This window comes from Lethenteron reissneri, chromosome 41 (assembly GCF_015708825.2).
Source record: "Lethenteron reissneri isolate LAM-NWPU_2019-01 chromosome 41, ASM1570882v1, whole genome shotgun sequence".
Classification (NCBI taxonomy): Eukaryota; Metazoa; Chordata; class Hyperoartia; order Petromyzontiformes; family Petromyzontidae; genus Lethenteron; species Lethenteron reissneri.
In genome coordinates, this window is record NC_083819.1 from 6,533,151 (window position 1) to 6,553,623 (window position 20,473).

Here is a 20,473-nt window from a genome sequence, read left to right on the forward strand (position 1 = left end):
GCCTATTAAGAATTTACATGGAAAAACGTCCCAAACAACAGACAGGCGCAGTCTTTCAGCCTTAGTCACTGGCCTGTTTTTTGGTGGCGGAAACTACGACGGCCAATTTTTAGTTCTTATTAGTGACACCACCACGCTCCAGGCGGCTGTAGCAGCCGGAGCAGCCCACGCACGTCAACATAGCGTGGCCTTCATTTAGCAGCACAATGTTATGACAATGCTGCTGTGAAGACTGGGCATATAACAGGCCTTCAACAACGAATATGTGACAAAAATCACAGATCATTGTTTGTCAACTGTGACAACCACAGCTTAAACTTAGCAGGAGTACACTCAGCTAAACAGGATCCACTTGTCTTCACATTTTTTGTAACAGTTGAACGTATATATTTGTTTTTCTCTCGTTCAACAATTCGTTGGGAAGAGTTTAAAAAAGCTGTGCCCATCACAGTAAAGCGGGACTGAAACACGCTGGAGTGCACGATCAGAAGCTGTTAAAGCTATCTATGAAGGACTGGATGAACTAGTAGGGCTGCTAGACAAATTATCAGAGGACGTAACTATGACGCCTGAAACCAGAAGTGATGCAGTTACTTGCATGCGTATTAAATTTTAACTTCATAGTTTTATTACATTTCTGGAATCTCATTCTTGGAAAAAATTATCGTGTTCAGAAGCGCTTACAGGATCCTACTATGAATTTCAAGGAAGCAGCAACTGATCTTGAATCTTTGGAGCATGAATTTGTCAAGCTTCGTGATGATTTGAGCCAATTTGCTGTAGAAAACGCCAAAACAAGATGCACAGCCTGGGGGATCGATGTGGACAGAAGAATTAGGCGACGTCGGAAGATGCCAGGAGAACTGGCAAGAGTTGCAGGACTTTCAGGAGAAGAAGAAATTGTGCGCGTTATGAAGAGCGTATTTTATCAACACGGTTTTTACGACTAAATGACCTGAACACAAAATTTGGATTTCTGCTGGACGTCAAAACTCTTCTATCCGACACAGATGTCGATGCAATTCGTCGAAATTGCACAGATTTTGGAAATTTCTATGACACCGACATCAATGGCTACGAACTTTTCACAGAAATTGGAGATTGCAAAATGCTGCTCAGTAACCGGAATTAAGTTCTACCAGAAACTCCTTTGGATCATCTTGGTTTTATTGTGTTTTATGGAGACGACATATTTCCGAATTTGCGAATTTCAATGCACATTGTATTAACAATAGCAGTTTCAATTGCAAGCTGTGAGCGGTCGTTCAGCAAATTGAAACTTAAATTTCGATTTAAAGCTTTCGTGACTGCAGGGATTCATCTTCTTGGTTCTTTCGGTAAAGTAACGTAGAAGGAAAGTAATAAAATAATAAAAATAAAACATAATAAAACAATTCTCACGACGTTTCGGCCACAACACAAGCAGCCGTCCTCAGGTGAAAACCAGGTCTGTCGAGGCGACAGCGTCTGAATGAATTGTTTTATTATGTTTTATTTTTATTATTTTATTACTTCCCTTCTACGTGACTTTACCGAAAGAACCAAGAAAATTGAAACTTATTTTATCGTATTTGCGTGCTTCAATGGGACAAGATCGTCTCAGCGATCTTGCTCTTCTTAGCGTTGAAAGAGAAACATTGGGAAAAACAGATTTTGATTACGTGATTGACCAGTTGGCGACAATGAAATCAAGAAAAAATAATCTTTTGTAGACTATGTCAACCAGTCTACGACAGTGACTGAGTGAGCCATGTAACATAATTTCTATAAATTTGCTTCTTTAAATACAATGTTTCATTAACATTTTTATTGTTATTCCTTATTCGATGTATTAGGAAAATGTGATTAAACGGGGGGGGGGGGCGCCAATTTTATAGTTCGTCCCCGGGCGCAAAATATCCTAGCTACGCCTCTGGCTCAATACGCAGGCTACACACACACACAGTGATGCCAACTTCACCTTGCCACACACAGACAGGACAAGATGCGCCGTTGGTCGCTCGACGCAGAGGCTCACGGTTTTACTTCCAGCGTCCGCCCTGGTAAATACTGCGGGCGTATCAAGCGGCAGTACACCATACCACGCGCTGTCTGGTTCACAGTGGACGTTAAAGATCCCGCGACCATTCCGGATTTTTTCGCCAGCGAGCTATGATATCGTGATCAATAAGCCCGTTGCACCCAGCATGCCTTGCATGTCACACGACGTCACAGCAAGATGAATGTTGAGGAGGTGCACCATATCCGTGAGTTTTTATCGCCCCACTGCTGACGTAAGGGCGTCCACCAGAGAGCCCCTCGAGAGGGTGTTCGGCCTACTCTTCCTCGTCAGCCAGCCGTCTTGTAAGAGATTACCCCCCTTCCCCGTTTAGCCCCCCTCTATCCCGCCGAACAGAAGCTGCTTGGGCATGTGGTGGCTGGGCATGTGGTGGCTGGGCATGTGGTGGCTGGGCATGTGGTGGCTGGGCATGTGGTGGCTAAGTGACCCAGCCAACGCAGCCTCCTCGCCTGCCGGAGGAGCTCACTGATGATGGGACTGTGTCCACCGAGAAGGTTTGGGTTGTTGTTTCCAGCCCCCCCCCCACACACACACGTGCTACTCTATGCAGATTGGTATGCTACTTTACTTCATCGCCCTAAACCATTCACAAGCACTCCTCACTACTCTCGTACATTGTATCCTTTTACTACCGTTGGTATCGTGATCATCAATCCGCTTGCTTACCCGAGAGAGAGAGAGAGCGTCGCCGAATCTCAGGACTCTTTTTGAGGAGGGTCCTGCCAAGATTTCGCAGTCAGGGGCAATGATTGCCGCTCTCTGCGTTTGTGTGAGCGGTGGTGGTAGCGGTTAGCGCGCTGCGCTGCGAACCCGGCGACCCGAGTTGGATTCCCGCTCACGGATAACACCAGTGACGATTATCTGAACCGGTTCTGGGCCTCCCCTAGGTCGACTCGGCCTCAAACGAGTACCTGGTGCGGTGTGTACACACAGTCACTGGAGAGACAAAGACGGCCGGGCGTGTTGCTGGACATCCCACCGCCTCATGTGCCGTGCCGGCCTTAATAGGCGCTCGCTAACAGCACTTGCCCCAACAGTCTGTTAAAGGCTCTTTCTTCGTCTTTGTTGCGATCCCAACCGAGTAATTTGAGGTTTGTTATTTCTTCCTCTTCTTCCAAATTCGCCAAAAATCGTACCATGACTGCGAGCAAGCAACGGCTTTTGCGAGTGGCGTCCCGGGACCTTTCGACATCCACCGCCGAAGCAGACGGTGCGTAGCGCTCCCGGTGAATACACACCGCAGGAATGAATCGCGTCACATTGCCCGCTTGAACAATCGTCTTTTATTTAAACGCAAAGCAAGAGACGGAAGAAGTTGGGGGGGGGGGGTTGCAAAACACGGATCTGAACAACTTTTACATCACAGAAAAGCAAACAAGGTGTGGGGTTTTTTTTTTTTTGGGGGGGGGGCACATTCTCAACCTTTTAACCAAGCGATCGGCCCGAGACCATAGACTCGCTACTACACGTGGACACCTCGGGTTCAAACACAGGCAGCTACACGCGTTTGAGACCTCGGTATGTGTCCAGCCTCGGTTCGAGTTGTAGTCACTCAACTACCGACTCCGGGGTCACAAAACTACACACGGGGAAAATCATTCAAACTCCGCCTCTTGTTGTTCAATCCTCGCGATCACTCTCCTGGCACCACGCTGCTGTCACCGTGCGAGAGTCTCGCCCAGCTCCGGAGGAGAGCAGCGTGGAGCAACGCGGCAGAGGTCCAGAACAAGCACCTGCTCACTCGAGACCCACACGTCTTCGCACCTCCTCCTGGCTTTCACATTCCTCCCCGTCGACACTCGTAGAAGCATCATCGACCGCATCAGAACGTCAACCAGGCCCATGCACACCACCTCCTTCGCACATTGGCAAATAAAGACACGAGCCGCAGCGGTGCGATTGTGGCCACGCAACTCAAAATACGGACCGATTCGTGAACCCAAAGAGACACAGTGAGATCCATAGAGCCACCTATATACGTAGATATCCAGAGACACGTAGAGACACGTGGACACCCAGAGGTACATAGTGATCAAAATTACAGCCACGAGCCGCAGCGGTGCGATTGTGGCCACGCAACTCAAAATATGGACCGATTCGTAAACCCATAGAGACACAGTGAGATCCATAGAGCCACCTATATACGTAGATATCCATAGAGACACGTAGAGACACGTGGACACCCAGAGGTACATAGCGATCAAAATTACAGCCACGAGCCACAGCGGTGCAATTGTGGCCACGCAACTCAAAATATGGACCGATTCGTAAACCCATAGAGACACAGTGAGATCCATAGAGCCCCCTATATACGTAGATATCCATAGACACACCTTGAGACACGTGGACACCCAGAGGTACATAGCGATCAAAATTACAGCCACGAGTCACGCCAGTGCGATTGTGGCCATACAACTCGACCTATGGACGGCGCAGTAAACCCGTGGAGAACACACAGAGACTCATCGACATACACAGAGACCAACATTGAGATACATTCAAGACACGAGCCACAGCAGTGCGAGTATGGCCATGCAACTCAAACGCTGGACTGCGCAGTAAACCCGTGGAGAACACACAGAGACTCATCGACATACACGGAGACCAACATTGAGATACATTCAAGACACGAGCCACTTCCAGTGCCATTGTGTCCATGCAACTCGACCTATGGACGGCGCAGTAAACCCGTGGAGAACACACAGAGACTCATCGACATACACGGAGACCAACATTGAGATACATTCAAGACACGAGCCACTTCCAGTGCCATTGTGTCCATGCAACTCGACCTATGGACGGCGCAGTAAACCCGTGGAGAACACACAGAGACTCATCGACATACACGGAGACCAACATTGAGATACATTCAAGACACGAGCCACTTCCAGTGCCATTGTGTCCATACAACTCGACCTATGGACGGCGCAGTAAACCCGTGGAGAACACACAGAGACTCATCGACATACACGGAGACCAACATTGAGATACATTCAAGACACGAGCCACTTTCAGTGCGAGTATGGCCATGCAACTCAAACGATGGACTGCGCAGTAAACCCGCTGTGGTCTGCGCGCTACTTCAACGGAGGAGGCGGAGTAGAAACAGGAAAAAAACACATGAACTCTTCACTCCGGAAGCCCTCTCGTCATGGCCGGCAGACCTACACATTGACACCGAGCTCATGAACACGATTGCTGCCACAATACGCAAGGAAATAAAGCGTGCGCGTGTCTGTGTGCGTGCGTATCTGTGCGTGTCACTGTGTATGTGTCTTGCATGTGTCTCATTGTCTGTATGTGCGTCTGTGGTGATGTTTTGAGTTTGCCTGTCAGTCGTGTACCTTTATAGGGACAACAGCCAATATGAACACGACCTTGAGACGACAACCTAGTCCCCTATACGAGTATTCGCACCCCGGGTTATGGCAGGGGGAGGTTGTCATATTAAGAAATATTATTTGTATCCTGGTGCTCAAATCGTATCAAATAAATACTGATCCGATGGGTTTAAAATCTACGGGGTCAAGACACCATCTCTCCCGCCTGGCTCAGCACTCCGACCCTCCCGAGCCACCGAGCCCGCACGCAACAAATCCTTCAAAGAACTCATCCTCCCGCAGAAACGTTCACACTCTGCGACGCGACGCGTCCATCCTACGCCGGCGATGATTTCCACAAGCTCGAATCTCCTCCTCGTCGTCGTCGTCTTCCTGCTCGTCCAACTCTCCGCCCGTCTCATCATCCCCACCGTCCACCTTGTCCCGCGCTGCCCGCGACATCCGCGATGTCCCCAGGAAGTGGTCCCGGAAGGTGGCCCAGTCGCCCAGCGCCTCCATCCCCAGCGCCCTCCTGACCTCCTCCTCCGTGCCGTGGAGCAGAGCGCGGCCGTTCACGCCGTGCTCCACGGCGCGACTCCGGTAGTCGGCCAGCCGCTCCGAGCTCAGCTCCAGCGCCCCCATCTGCACGCGAGAGCAACGCTCCGCGGGGTCAGGGGTCGAGGGGCAGGGGAGAGCGGCGACCCAGGCGAGGGGTGGCGCGCGTTCGGGAGTTCGTAGTTCGCGATTCGGACCCACGGCGCCGTATGTTCGTGTGTCCACGATAAATAAGAGACACCGTCCGCTTCACGGTGGACGTTGAAAGGTAACGCGAAGAAGAAGAAACATGCAGGGGTCGCGTTTGCCCAGCGTCGTGGTCCAAAATCGGGGATTTACACCGCAAAATTACCCCGTTGGGGAAATGCCAAACAATCGTCGCCCCTTGCTGCAGGAAACGACTGTAAATGATGCCCGCCCGTCAACCACCGCGCCCCTCCTCCTCCTTCACGACAGCCTTGCGCTACAGCGTTGGCGCAAAGAGGAAACGTGCTCACGATTTGATTGCGCTGGAGGTGAATGGGTAGCCTCAGGCATCACAAGTGCCGAGTGAATTGGCCGATAACACCTTCATATATAGGGGTCTGCAGAGCTTGTGGGGGAGGGGGGGGGTTAGATTTATCGCGGGATCCTCACCTTGTTATTTTCACTACATTGGGAATCGTACACAGGACATATTTATAAGATCAGCAGAAAAAAAAGTGTCCGAACGGCAACGTCAAGCTGTAGAGTTTGACGTTGTTGGTGGGTGCACATTTTTATTACACGTCCACGTAATTAGAAGTCTGACATATAGATGGGAGGGTCCCACACTCGGCACTGGCCTTCGTGTTCTGTGAACATTAAGTTATTGTAAAATTTTAATTAATATTCGGACAAGATTAAAAGTAATAATGCGCACGTGCTAAAAATAACTCCGTCATCATTCGCGATTATTTATTTTCCCGTAATCGCCGAGGAAGCACAGACAAGCTGGAAGGCAGCAGCCAGGCGGCGAGCTGGTGCCACCAATCATTTCCCAAGCTCTGCAGTCCTCTGCATATTCAGATGAACGAGCGTGTATGCGTGCAGCGGAAGACAACCAAGAGCGGCCGGAGAAAACCCACGTGCGCGCACTCTCTGCCGCGCAGATGGAACAGGTGGGGATTAGTCCGCACTTTGCTGTACCGCCTCCGCCCTGACGCGTCAGGAGAATGTCATCTCCGGTGTCAAGGACAATGCATATATTATCAGGGTGTGTTTTTTTTGCATTGTGACTGCAAGTATTGTGGTTAATGCAGACGTGAATCTTTGTAAGAAGGTTTCAGTTTTGTTGCCAGAAAAAATGGGGAAAACCCTATTATTATACCTGGGAAAGGGTTTTCCGGGCAAATGTTCAGGATCCATCCTCGGGTCCGAGGCGGTTTCGCGACGAGACTTGGAAAACGGCGGCATCGTTAAATAGCGCAGAACGGACTCCCGTGCGTGATCAGCGTGACGCGTTATGACGGACTGGACGACATGTGGACTCGCAAGCGTACGAGATAGCGAATGTCCAGACCTACTTGCTATATGACGAACGATCCATGGGTCAAAACGTTGTCTATTTAATATTTATTAAGGCCACAGGGCTATGGACGAATGCTTTGAGGCTTATCCCCCCCCCACCACTCCTACAATGATTATCGCGCATGCTGTACCTCCCTGCCGACGTCTTCTGGCGTCATGTCGGGGAGTTTGGTGGCATCGAACGCCTTGCCATGGCCGCCGCGCTGCCTGTCGAAGTTCCTGATGCTGTACTTGCCCCGCAGGAGCTCCATCTGGCTCTGGATGGAGCGGTCGAGGTTCACGCTGAGCGGGCGCAGCACGGCGCCCTCCCTCACCGTGAACACGTGGTCGCGCTTCAAGAACCTCTCGAACTGCGCCGAGTCCCCGTCCAGGACGAAGAAATCGTCCAGGTCCTTCATGAGCGCCCGGAACTCCGTCAGGGACCTCTCGTACACGTCCCACATGGACGTGTCCTGGCCCGCCCCCGGCTCGTCCGCCCACGCCTCGCCGCACTGCAGCGTCCAGCTGAGCCGGCAGGGCCACTGCGTGCTCAGCACCGTCCAGGCCACCATCCGCTCGGGCGTGAGCGTCGGCCCGAGGCCGCCATGCGCGGCCACCGCGAGGCGGACGATGACGGGCAGCGTGTTGACGATCCTGCGCATCGTCACGAGGTTGTGCTCCACGTAGTCGAGGACGGTGCCGTCGCCGCTCTTCAGGAACTGCAGCGCGGCGACGACGAACGTCGACGCCGTCGTCGTCGACGTCGAAGCGTGCGGCACGAGGGGCACGGCGGCGTCGTCAGGGCCGCCGCGGAAATTCCGCTCGCCGACCGTCACCGACTTTAAGGTGGCGGCAGCGGCGTTGGTGGCGGCGTCGTCGGTGACGGCCCAATCCATGCCCTCCGCGAACGCGTTCAAGAAGCCGAGCTTCACCCGCTTGTCCATCTGGGGCACCGCGAAGGGCAGGTCCACGGTGCGGTTGAGCAGAAGGTAGCCGTTGTCGGAGGCCTTCCCCAGGTTCGAGTAGACCCGCTCCACCGCCTCGGCCACCACGCGCGGGTCCACGCCGAGCAGCGACACGAAGCGGGCGTGCTTGTCGGAGAGGAGGATGCTCATGGCCTCGAGCACGCTCACGATCTTGTCCGGCGCACAGCGGTCCAGGTCGCACACCTTGAGCACGATGCGGATCCGGCGGCGCTCGAACACCTCCATGTAGCGCACCAAGTTGGTGACGACCTGCACCTCCTGCTTCACCTTGCACATGAAGCCCAGCTGGTCGCTGAAGTCCGTCCTGTTCATGATCTTCTCCACCTCGGCCTTCTGCGTCACCACCGCGCTCCTGACGATCGCCAGCGCGTTGCGCAGCGCCACCGTCGAGGAGACGCCCAGCAGGCCGGCGCAGACGCCCTCGATGGCCACCACCGGCCCGTTCGGAAAGCCCAGCGCCAGCACGGTGACCAGGAGCATCGCGAGCAACGCGAGGAAGAGGATCGGCGCGAACCAGAGCGGCACGCCCAGCAGCCGCTTGACCTCCCAGTCGGTGTCCCCGCCGCAGCGCTGGCGCGTGGGCACCGCGCGGCTACGGACGGCGCGGTAGATCGCGGTGGGCAGCGTGCGGAAGTTGAGGCGCACCGCCTCGCACAGCGTCGTGACCAGGCCGGCCCAGAGGCGGTCGCTGCCGGCGAACTCCCAGGCGTTGAAGGGGACGAAGACGAAGCGGACGTTGCGACGGTCGCGCTGTCGCTGCGTCAGCAAGGGGTCGAAGAAGAGGAGCCGCGCGACGAGGGCCAGCAGCCCGAGGGGGCCCTGAGCCGAGCGCGGCCGCTCAGCCAGGCGCGTCCACTCCTTCTCCTCGATGGTGGCGGCGTTGGCGACAAGGCACCCTGGGTGGACACGGGGTGGGGAGGGGGGACGTGGCGCAAGAATAGAGTCAGCAGGGGAGATGGCGGATTCTATGTCCGCACTACTGGGCAGGGGGGTCTAAGTTTACTTTCTCTCGGTGTATTTTCAGAGGGTCAATGTTTTCGATCGATAGTTCTGAAGATCGAGCAATTAATAGATTGAGAGATCGACGAGATCTACAGATCGGGAGGTCAGAAGCTTTGAGATTGGATTGGAGAATCTGGTGGTCAAAAGGTCTCGAGTTTGAAAGATCAGGAGGTTCTGTAAAGTAAGAGTCGAGAAGATCTGCAGATTGGGAGATGGTGATAACTGGAGATCAGGAGTTTGAACGGTCGGGAGGTCTCGTGATCGAGAGATGTGAGATTCATCTATTGGGAGGTCTGCAGATGGGGAGATCAGGTGATGGAGGTATTGCAATATTAGATCAAGAGGTCGGTCGATCTAGAGGTCGGGAGGTCTGGAAATGTGTAGTTGTGGGGATTGGAGGTTCTAGAGATTTGGAGACGGGGAGAATGGCAACGTGTGGAGGCGTTGGGGATTGGGAGGGTTTCACTCACTCTCGATCTTATACTGCAGATGATCCATGCCGCTGCCCCAAGGCGCGTACAGCCCCACGGTGATGGGGGTGGCCACATGGCAGAGCGCCTTGGCCAGGCACTGCGTGTACTGGTCGTACTCCGCCGGGTCTGTCGGGATCCGGGGTGAGAGGGCCAGTGGTCAGGGGTAGGCAAGGGGTAGGCCAGGGGTAGGGGTAGGCAAGGGGTAGGCAAGGGGTGGGGGTAGGCAAGGGATAGGGGTAGGCAAGGGGTAGGCAAGGGGTGTGGGTAGGTAAGGGGTGTGGGTAGGCAAGGGGTAGGCAAGGGGTAGGGGTAGGCAAGAGGTAGGGGTAGGCAAGGGGTAGGCAAGGGGTAGGCAAGGGGTAGGGGTAGGCAAGGGGTAGGCAAAGGGTGTGGGTAGGTAAGGGGTGTGGGTAGGCAAGGGGTAGGGGTAAGCAAGAGGTAGGGGTAGGCAAGGGGTAGGCAAGGGGTAGGGGTAGGCAAGGGGTAGGGGTAGGCAAGGGGTAGGCAAGAGGTGGGGGTAGGTAAGGGGTGTGGGTAGGCAAGGGGTAGGGGTAGGCAAGAGGTAGGGGTAGGCAAGGGGTAGGGGTAGGCAAGGGGTAGGCAAGGGGTGGGGGTAGGCAAGGGGTGGGGGTAGGCAAGGGGTAGGGGTAGGCAAGAGGTAGGGGTAGGCAAGGGATAGGGGTAGGCAAGGGGTAGGCAAGAGGTGGGGGTAGGTAAGGGGTGTGGGTAGGCAAGGGGTAGGCAAGGGGTAGGCAAGGGGTGGGGGTAGGCAAGGGGTAGGGGTAGGCAAGGGGTAGGCAAGGGGTAGGGGTAGGCAAGGGGTAGGGGTACGCAAGGGGTAGGGGTAGGCAAGGGGTAGGGGTAGACAAGGGGTAGGGATAGACAAGAGGTAGAGGTAGGCAAGGGGTAGGGGTAGGCAAGGGGTAGGGGTACGCAAGGGGTAGGGGTAGGCAAGGGGTAGGCCAGGGGTAGGGATAGACAAGGGGTAGAGGTAGGCAAGGGGTAGGGGTAGGCAAGGGGTAGGCCAGGGGTAGGGGTAGGCAAGGGGTAGGCACGGGGTGGGGGTAGGCAAGGGATAGGGGTAGGCAAGGGGTGTGGGTAGGTAAGGGGTGTGGGTAGGCAAGGGGTAGGGGTAGGCAAGAGGTAGGGGTAGGCAAGGGGTAGGCAAGGGGTAGGGGTAGGCAAGGGGTAGGGGTAGACAAGGGGTAGAGGTAGGCAAGGGGTAGGGGTAGGCAAGGGGTAGGCCAGGGGTAGGGGTAGGCAAGGGGTAGGCAAGGGGTGGGGGTAGGCAAGGGATAGGGGTAGGCAAGGGGTAGGCAAGGGGTGTGGGTAGGTAAGGGGTGTGGGTAGGCAAGGGGTAGGGGTAGGCAAGAGGTAGGGGTAGGCAAGGGGTAGGCAAGGGGTAGGGGTAGGCAAGGGGTAGGCAAGGGGTGGGGGTAGGCAAGGGATAGGGGTAGGCAAGGGGTAGGCAAGGGGTGTGGGTAGGTAAGGGGTGGGGGTAGGCAAGGGGTAGGCAAGGGGTAGGGGTAGGCAAGAGGTAGGGGTAGGCAAGGGGTAGGCAAGGGGTAGGCAAGGGGTAGGCAAGGGGTAGGGGTAGGCAAGGGGTAGGCAAAGGGTGTGGGTAGGTAAGGGGTGTGGGTAGGCAAGGGGTAGGGGTAAGCAAGAGGTAGGGGTAGGCAAGGGGTAGGCAAGGGGTAGGGGTAGGCAAGGGGTAGGGGTAGGCAAGGGGTAGGCAAGAGGTGGGGGTAGGTAAGGGGTGTGGGTAGGCAAGGGGTAGGGGTAGGCAAGAGGTAGGGGTAGGCAAAGGGTGTGGGTAGGTAAGGGGTGTGGGTAGACAAGGGGTAGGGGTAAGCAAGAGGTAGGGGTAGGCAAGGGGTAGGCAAGGGGTAGGGGTAGGCAAGGGGTAGGGGTAGGCAAGGGGTAGGCAAGAGGTGGGGGTAGGTAAGGGGTGTGGGTAGGCAAGGGGTAGGGGTAGGCAAGAGGTAGGGGTAGGCAAGGGGTAGGGGTAGGCAAGGGGTAGGCAAGAGGTGGGGGTAGGTAAGGGGTGTGGGTAGGCAAGGGGTAGAGGTAGGCAAGAGGTAGGGGTAGGCAAGGGATAGGGGTAGGCAAGGGGTAGGCAAGAGGTGGGGGTAGGTAAGGGGTGTGGGTAGGCAAGGGGTAGGCAAGGGGTAGGCAAGGGGTAGGCAAGGGGTGGGGGTAGGCAAGGGGTAGGGGTAGGCAAGGGGTAGGCAAGGGGTAGGGGTAGGCAAGGGGTAGGGGTACGCAAGGGGTAGGGGTAGGCAAGGGGTAGGGGTAGGCAAGGGGTAGGGATAGACAAGAGGTAGAGGTAGGCAAGGGGTAGGGGTAGGCAAGGGGTAGGGGTACGCAAGGGGTAGGGGTAGGCAAGGGGTAGGCCAGGGGTAGGGATAGACAAGGGGTAGAGGTAGGCAAGGGGTAGGGGTAGGCAAGGGGTAGGGGTAGGCAAGGGGTAGGGGTAGACAAGGGGTAGAGGTAGGCAAGGGGTAGGGGTAGGCAAGGGGTAGGCCAGGGGTAGGGGTAGGCAAGGGGTAGGCAAGGGGTGGGGGTAGGCAAGGGATAGGGGTAGGCAAGGGGTAGGCAAGGGGTGTGGGTAGGTAAGGGGTGTGGGTAGGCAAGGGGTAGGGGTAGGCAAGAGGTAGGGGTAGGCAAGGGGTAGGCAAGGGGAGGGGGTAGGCAAGGGATAGGGGTAGGCAAGGGGTAGGCAAGGGGTGTGGGTAGGTAAGGGGTGTGGGTAGGCAAGGGGTAGGGGTAGGCAAGAGGTAGGGGTAGGCAAGGGGTAGGCAGGGGGTAGGGGTAGGCAAGGGGTAGGGGTAGGCAAGGGGTAGGCAAGGGGTGTGGGTAGGTAAGGGGTGTGGGTAGGCAAGGGGTAGGGGTAGGCAAGAGGTAGGGGTAGGCAAGGGGTAGGCAAGGGGTAGGGGTAGGCAAAGGGTAGGGGTAGGCAAGGGGTAGGCAAGAGGTGGGAGTTGGTAAGGGGTGTGGGTAGGCAAGGGGTAGGGGTAGGCAAGAGGTAGGGGTAGGCAAGGGGTAGGGGTAGGCAAGGGGTAGGCAAGAGGTGGGGGTAGGTAAGGGGTGTGGGTAGGCAAGGGGTAGGGGTAGGCAAGAGGTAGGGGTAGGCAAGGGATAGGGGTAGGCAAGGGGTAGGCAAGAGGTGGGGGTAGGTAAGGGGTGTGGGTAGGCAAGGGGTAGGCAAGGGGTAGGCAAGGGGTAGGCAAGGGGTGGGGGTAGGCAAGGGGTAGGGGTAGGCAAGGGGTAGGCAAGGGGTAGGGGTACGCAAGGGGTAGGGTAGGCAAGGGGTAGGGGTAGACAAGGGGTAGGGATAGACAAGGGGTAGAGGTAGGCAAGGGGTAGGGGTAGGCAAGGGGTAGGGGTACGCAAGGGGTAGGGGTAGACAAAAGGTAGGGATAGACAAGGGGTAGAGGTAGGCAAGGGGTAGGGGTAGGCAAGGGGTAGGGGTAGGCAAGGGGTAGGGGTAGACAAGGGGTAGGGGTAGGCAAGGGGTAGGGGTAGGCAAGGGGTAGGGGTAGACAAGGGGTAGGGATAGACAAGGGGTAGAGGTAGGCAAGGGGTAGGGGTAGGCAAGGGGTAGGGGTAGGCAAGGGGTAGGCAAGGGGTGTGGGTAGGTAAGGGGTAGGCAAGGGGTAGGGGTAGGCAAGGGGTAGGCAAGGGGCAGGGGTAGGCAAGGGGTAGGGGTAGGTAAGGGGTAGGCAAGGGGCAGGGGTACGCAAGGGGTAGGGGTAGGCAAGGGGTAGGCAAGAGGTAGGGGTAGGTAAGGGTTGTGGGTAGGCAAGGGGTAGGGGTAGGCAAGGGGTAGGCAAGGGGTGGGGGTAGGCAAGGGGTAGGGGTAGGCAAGGGGTAGGGGTAGGCAAGGGGTAGGCAAGGGGTGGGGGTAGGCAAGGGGTAGGGGTAGGCAAGGGGTAGGGGTAGGCAAGGGGTAGGCAAGGGGTAGGCAAGGGGTGTGGGTAGGTAAGGGGTGTGGGTAGGCAAGAGGTAGGGGTAGGCAAGGGGTAGGGGTAGGCAAGGGGTAGGGGTAGGCAAGGGGTAGGGGTAGGCAAGGGGTAGGGGTAGGCAAGGGTAGACAAGGGGTAGGGATAGGCAAGGGGTAGGGGTAGGCAAGGGGTAGGCAAGGGGTAGGCAAGGGGTGGGGGTAGGCAAGGAGTGGGGGTAGGCAAGGGGTAGGGGTAGGCAGGGGGTAGGGGTAGGCAAGAGGTGGGGGTAGGTAAGGGGTGTGGGTAGGCAAGGGGTAGGGGTAGGCAAGAGGTAGGGGTAGGCAAGGGATAGGGGTAGGCAAGGGGTAGGCAAGAGGTGGGGGTAGGTAATGGGTGTGGGTAGGCAAGGGGTAGGCAAGGGGTAGGCAAGGGGTAGGCAAGGGGTAGGCAAGGGGTGGGGGTAGGCAAGGGGTAGGCAAGGGGTAGGCAAGGGGTAGGGGTAGGCAAGAGGTAGGGGTAGGCAAGGGGTAGGGGTAGGCAAGGGGTAGGGATAGACAAGGGGTAGAGGTAGGCAAGGGGTAGGGGTAGGCAAGGGGTAGGGGTACGCAAGGGGTAGGGGTAGACAAGGGGTAGGGATAGACAAGGGGTAGAGGTAGGCAAGGGGTAGGGGTAGGCAAGGGGTAGGGGTAGACAAGGGGTAGAGGTAGGCAAGGGGTAGGGGTAGGCAAGGGGTAGGGGTAGACAAAGGGTAGGGATAGACAAGGGGTAGAGGTAGGCAAGGGGTAGGGGTAGGCAAGGGGTAGGGGTAGGCAAGGGGTAGGCAAGGGGTGTGGGTAGGTAAGGTGTAGGCAAGGGGTAGGGGTAGGCAAGGGGTAGGGGTAGGCAAGGGGTAGGCAAGGGGCAGGGGTACGCAAGGGGTAGGGGTAGGCAAGGGGTAGGCAAGAGGTAGGGGTAGGTAAGGGGTGTGGGTAGGCAAGGGGTAGGGGTAGGCAAGGGGTAGGCAAGGGGTGGGGGTAGGCAAGGGGTAGGGGTAGGCAAGGGGTAGGGGTAGGCAAGGGGTAGGGGTAGGCAAGGGGTAGGCAAGGGGTGGGGGTAGGCAAGGGGTAGGGGTAGGCAAGGGGTAGGGGTAGGCAAGGGGTAGGCAAGGGGTAGGCAAGGGGTGTGGGTAGGTAAGGGGTGTGGGTAGGCAAGAGGTAGGGGTAGGCAAGGGGTAGGGGTAGGCAAGGGGTAGGGGTAGGCAAGGGGTAGGGGTAGGCAAGGGGTAGGGGTAGGCAAGGGGTAGGGGTAGGCAAGGGGTAGGCAAGGGGTAGACAAGGGGTAGGGATAGGCAAGGGGTAGGGGTAGGCAAGGGGTAGGCAAGGGGTAGGCAAGGGGTGGGGGTAGGCAAGGAGTGGGGGTAGGCAAGGGGGAGGGGTAGGCAGGGGGTAGGGGTAGGCAAGGGGTAGGGGTAGGCAGGGGGTAGGCAAGGGGTAGGGTAGGCAAGGGGTAGGCAAGGGGTAGGGGTAGGCAAGGGGTAGGCAAGGGGTAGGCAAGGGGTAGGGGTAGGCAAGGGGTAGGGGTAGGCAAGGGGTAGGCAAGGGGTAGGCAGGGGGTAGGGGTAGGCAAGGGGTAGGGGTAGGCAGGGGGTAGGCAAGGGGTAGGGGTAGGCAAGGGGTGGGGGTAGGCAAGGGTAGGGGTAGGCAAGGGGTGGGGGTAGGCAAGGGTATGGGTAGACAAGGGTTGGGGGGTAATCACCGCTGTGCGCGTCGTGGCAGCTCATGGCTCGTGACATTGCCTACTCCGTGCGCTCCAACATTGGAGCGGTGACAGACGCGATCCCCTAACCACAACGTCAACATCGCCAGCATCAGTGAACACCATTGTCAGACGCAATCATTATTCACTATCATCATCATTGTAATCATCATCATCAGTCACCAACTCCATTGTTATCGTTCTAGTCATCGTCATCAATGTCCTTGTCATTAGGTTTATTTTTATCATTTTCATCGTCATCAGTCATCATGAGAATCGTACGTCGTCATAATCATCATGATCACCATCCGATTCCACGTGGTTGTGACCGCACCAGGTCTGACAGCTCGCGGAATCCAACTCCAACGTGCCGTGACTTGAGTGTCCATCACGAGCGGAATACGGGGGGAGCGGTGGTGCTGTGGTTAGCGCACAGAGCTACAAACCCCCGGCGACCTGAGTTCGATTCCCGCTCATGGCCAAGACCACGGACGATCATCTGACTTCATTACGTGGTCGCCAAAAGCACTTGCCCCAACAACCCGTTAAGGCTATGGTGGGAGGATCTTTGTCATATGTGGTGAGTGGTGCCGAGAGGTTTGCATTCAGGAAGCCGCCAGCAACAGAGGAACCAATGCAGCTCACACTCGGGAAGTTGATTCCACGCGGCACACGGAATTCCACCAACCTGTTGTGTCACGCATGCGCGCACCTGGAAACGCCGCGCGTCTATTAATAGCGACCGAGTCATCCGCCCCGAGATCGTTATTGGGTGGGTAATTTACGCACATTCTTTAATCAAAGAATAAATTACCCCGTGTTATTTATAGGTACTGTACGCACGCTTGTGTGCAGACGCGCGTCTAAAGAACAGAGAATTTGGTGGCACTGTTGTTGCTACCCGTGTTAGCAGTGATGGTGCACAACCAATAACAAGCGGGTGCGTGGCCTTACAAGTGGGGAGCGGTGGTGTAGCGGTTAGCGCGCTGCGCTACTAATCCGACAACCCGGGTTCGATTCCCGCTCACGGCACAACACCGGTGGCGATTATTTGAGCCGGTTTTTGGGCCCTCCCCTAGGTCACCTCAGCCTCAAATTAGTACGTGGTGTGTAAACATTGCCACTCGGGAGACAAAGGCGGCCGGGCGTGGCGCTGGCCACCCACCCCCCTTGTGTGCCGTGCTGGCCTTTATAGGTGCTCGCTAACAGCACTTGCCCCAACAATCTGTTCAGGCTACACGGGAGATATTTGTCTTGTTTTGGATATAGAAGAACAATATAATAATAGGCGACGTTTTGGGCAATGGCCCTTTTTCATAGTTCACACGTGTATTTAAGTCCGTCGAAACGTTTCGACAACAGGTTATAGGAGATTCCAATGTTTCATTTGTTACGTAGTACTCTATTGTACATCATATTATAATTAATTGTTTATTGTCAGCCCAGGGGTCAGCAACCAAAACAACAAGACGACCCAAACAAGTTTCGAAATCTATACAAACAACAACAAAAATCAAGAGCCGAGATGCATTGTAAACAAACTCGGCATCCTCCAACTACACTGGTCAACAAAAAAGCATTTTTTTCTGACCTGGATTTTCGCACCTGTTTTAGACTAATTTCAGGGTGCTGATTCCAAATCTGATCTCAGATTTGCTCTATCACATTATTTTTATGCTATCGGCATACCCCATTTTCATTGATTTTACCCGAAATTAACTCTGTCACTTATGATTGCAAGTTGTTTCGAGTCAGTGACTGCTTTAGTGTTAAAATATGGTGCTGTATTTTTAGGATAGTGTGTTTATAATATCATTTTATGTAGAGATCCACATTCATTTAATATTTATCTTCTGCAATTTTTATTGAAAATGCAATATTTGATATCTCAAAAACCTGATGTGATAGACAAAAACTGATGCCAGATTTGGAATCGGCACCCCAAAATTACCTTAAAACCGTTGGAATACCTTGTGCCAGAAAAAGTGTGTTGACCAGTGCTATTATCGCCCACTCCCCATCTCTCTGTAGCCAGTCTTGATGTGCTCTGAGTAAGGAGCATTGCCCTGAACGCTGCCCATGGCACATCGGATCACGGGGGCCACACAACCCGAACGCGCCCGTCGATGTCGTCAGATCTCGCAAGCCCTTCGATCGGCGCTCACTCACGACAATACACGATGCGAAACGGGGAAACTTAATGCACTGGACATCTGTAAGAAAAAAAAGAGAGCTTTATAGGATTCCTCTAGTATACATATCCTGATTAATATTTGTAATATGCCTACAATATAGCGTATGTATTATACAGAATCTACAGTAACGTACATGTCATTTAACACCAGGCCGTAATACAATACCAGGCGGTGTTGCTAGCTAACAACGCCGCTCTTAACCAACGCGTACCGACCTGCGTGGTGAAGTATGGTTAAACAGCCCCTTCTAACGACAAGGCGTGGAGACATCTTAATCCAGCAGTGGAATTAGCAGGACCGATGAAGCGGGTCGATCTCTCATCGTACATGGAAAGTATTTGATTACAGACGACTCTGAGCGTTCCAGTCGCACGAGATAGAACTCGTCACGTGTTCATCGTCTCAGCTGTTCAATCAGCTGTCCGGGCGACATGGGCCATGCTGTGCAGACGTGGTCATAACGTGATTACATCATCATCATCATGATCAGCCATAATCAGTCCACTGCTGGATGAAGGCCTGCCCGAGCCGATCGCCACGCACACCGAGCTGATTCCATCGCTCCGTCTCCTCGGCAGATGTGCTCTCCTGCGCGATGCGCATTCCATTCCTTGACTGCTACTCCGTTATTATTCTTGACGAGCTATCGGGCCCTTGATCACAACCACTATCATCATCACCACCATCATCATCACCACCACCACCTTCATCACCACCACCATCATCATCACCACCACCATCATCACCACCATCATCATCATCACCACCATCATCATCATCACCATCACCACCGCCACCACCATCACCACCACCATCATCATCACCATCATCATCACCCCACCACCATCATCATCATCACCACCACCATCATCATCACCACCACCACCATCATCATCACCACCATCATCGTTTCTGTAATTAAAGAGAGACGCGTTCTGTCCCAACCAACTCGCTTTCCTTCACAGTTTGACTTAACCTTCTTCTTTGTTCTTTCGGTAAAGTCAGGTAGAAGGGAAATAATAAAATAATAAAAATAAAACATTATTAAATACAATTCTCACGACGTTTCGGCCACAACGCAAGCAGCCGTCCTCAGGTGAAGAACAAGTCTGTCGGAAAGACAACGTCAGACAGACGCTGTCGTCGTGAGAATTGTATTTTATTATGTTTTATTTTTATTATTTTCCTTCTCCGTGACTTTACCGAAAGAACCAAGAAGATGAATCCCTGCAGTCACGAAAGCTTTCAATCGAAAAGTTTGACTTAAATGTCAATCGCCCCGCGCGCGTTCTCCAATCCACGCGTTCTCCCCCAACGGTGGCGATTTCCCGGGTACCATCATTCGTCGTAACGAGAGGCCACGCGGCGAGAGGCCACGCGGCGAGAGGCCACGCGGCGAGAGGCCACGCGGCGAGAGGCCACGCGGCGAGAGGCCACGCGGCGAGAGGCCACGCGGCGAGAGGCCACGCGGCGAGAGGCCACGCGGCGAGAGGCCACGCGGCGAGAGGCCACGCGGCGAGAGGCCACGCGGCGAGAGGCCACGCGGCGAGAGGCCACGCGGCGAGAGGCCACGCGGCGAGAGGCCACGCGGCGAGAGGCCACGCGGCGAGAGGCCACGCGGCGAGAGGCCACGCGGCGAGAGGCCACGCGGCGAGAGGCCACGCGGCGAGAGGCCACGCGGCGAGAGGCCACGCGGCGAGAGGCCACGCGGCGAGAGGCCACGCGGCGAGAGGCCACGCGGCGAGAGGCCACGCGGCGAGAGGCCACGCGGCGAGAGGCCACGCGGCGAGAGGCCACGCGGCGAGAGGCCGGCCACGCGCGAGGCCCGCGAGAGGCCACGCGGCGAGAGGCCACGCGGCGAGAGGCCACGCGGCGAGAGGCCACGCGGCGAGAGGCCACGCGGCGAGAGGCCACGCGGCGAGAGGCCACGCGGCGAGAGGCCACGCGGCGAGAGGCCACGCGGCGAGAGGCCACGCGGCGAGAGGCCACGCGGCGAGAGGCCACGCGGCGAGAGGCCACGCGGCGAGAGGCCACGCGGCGAGAGGCCACGCGGCGAGAGGCCACGCAATGCCGTGCGAATCTGCATCGCGAGCCTGCATCGCGTGACTGTGCAGAGGTGAGCAGCAGCGAGGCTCACCCGCGGGTAGACGGCGGTGTGACGGCTCGAACACGGCAATCCACCTCGAGGCACGACGAACTGATCCGCTCGGTCTCTTCGTCTTCTTCTTCTTTGTCGACAACTTTAAGCTTCTTGTTTGTTTATGAGACGCAAACCCCGTGCGACGTATTGACACACCGCGCGCGTGCCGCACGCGAACGCGTCGTGGCGTTTAATAGTGAAGGCCGACCGTACGTAGGAAGACGGCCTTCGCTAACCAAAGTCTACCCCCTCTCCTCCTCCTCCACTCCACCGTCGCAAACGCTTCGGCAGCGAACCGAATCGCGTGTCCGGGGAGCAGGCGAAGCGAGGTGCTTTAGTATTTACACTTACACAGCCCACGTGGCTCCTCCCCACCCCACACACACACAATACAACACCACAGGTAAAGTTTCCACGCCCCTCTCTATTCCCCACCCATCCCCTCCCACCTATTCGCGGGGAGGCTTCTTGTTGCAGGCTGTTGCGGCCAAAGTGATGTGAACGCGCATCCCAAAGGCCTTAGCAGCAGAGGTGAGAG

At 55.9% G+C, this 20,473-nt stretch overlaps 1 protein-coding gene across 1 annotated transcript; it reads right to left on the reverse strand.

Annotated features, from left to right (window-relative positions):
- Window positions 1-5,001: 5,001 nt before the first annotated feature.
- On the reverse strand, window positions 5,002-20,214 carry LOC133352643 (NTPase KAP family P-loop domain-containing protein 1-like). The gene is made up of 5 exons (XM_061568412.1): window positions 19,933-20,214; window positions 15,601-15,685; window positions 9,920-10,048; window positions 7,614-9,343; window positions 5,002-6,021 (listed from the first exon to the last, which is right to left on the reverse strand). The coding sequence occupies exons 2-5, from the start codon at window positions 15,635-15,637 to the stop codon at window positions 5,689-5,691; spliced, it is 2,229 nt and encodes a 742-aa protein (XP_061424396.1). The 5' UTR covers window positions 15,638-15,685; window positions 19,933-20,214; the 3' UTR covers window positions 5,002-5,688.
- Between the last annotated feature and the right edge of the window lie 259 nt (window positions 20,215-20,473).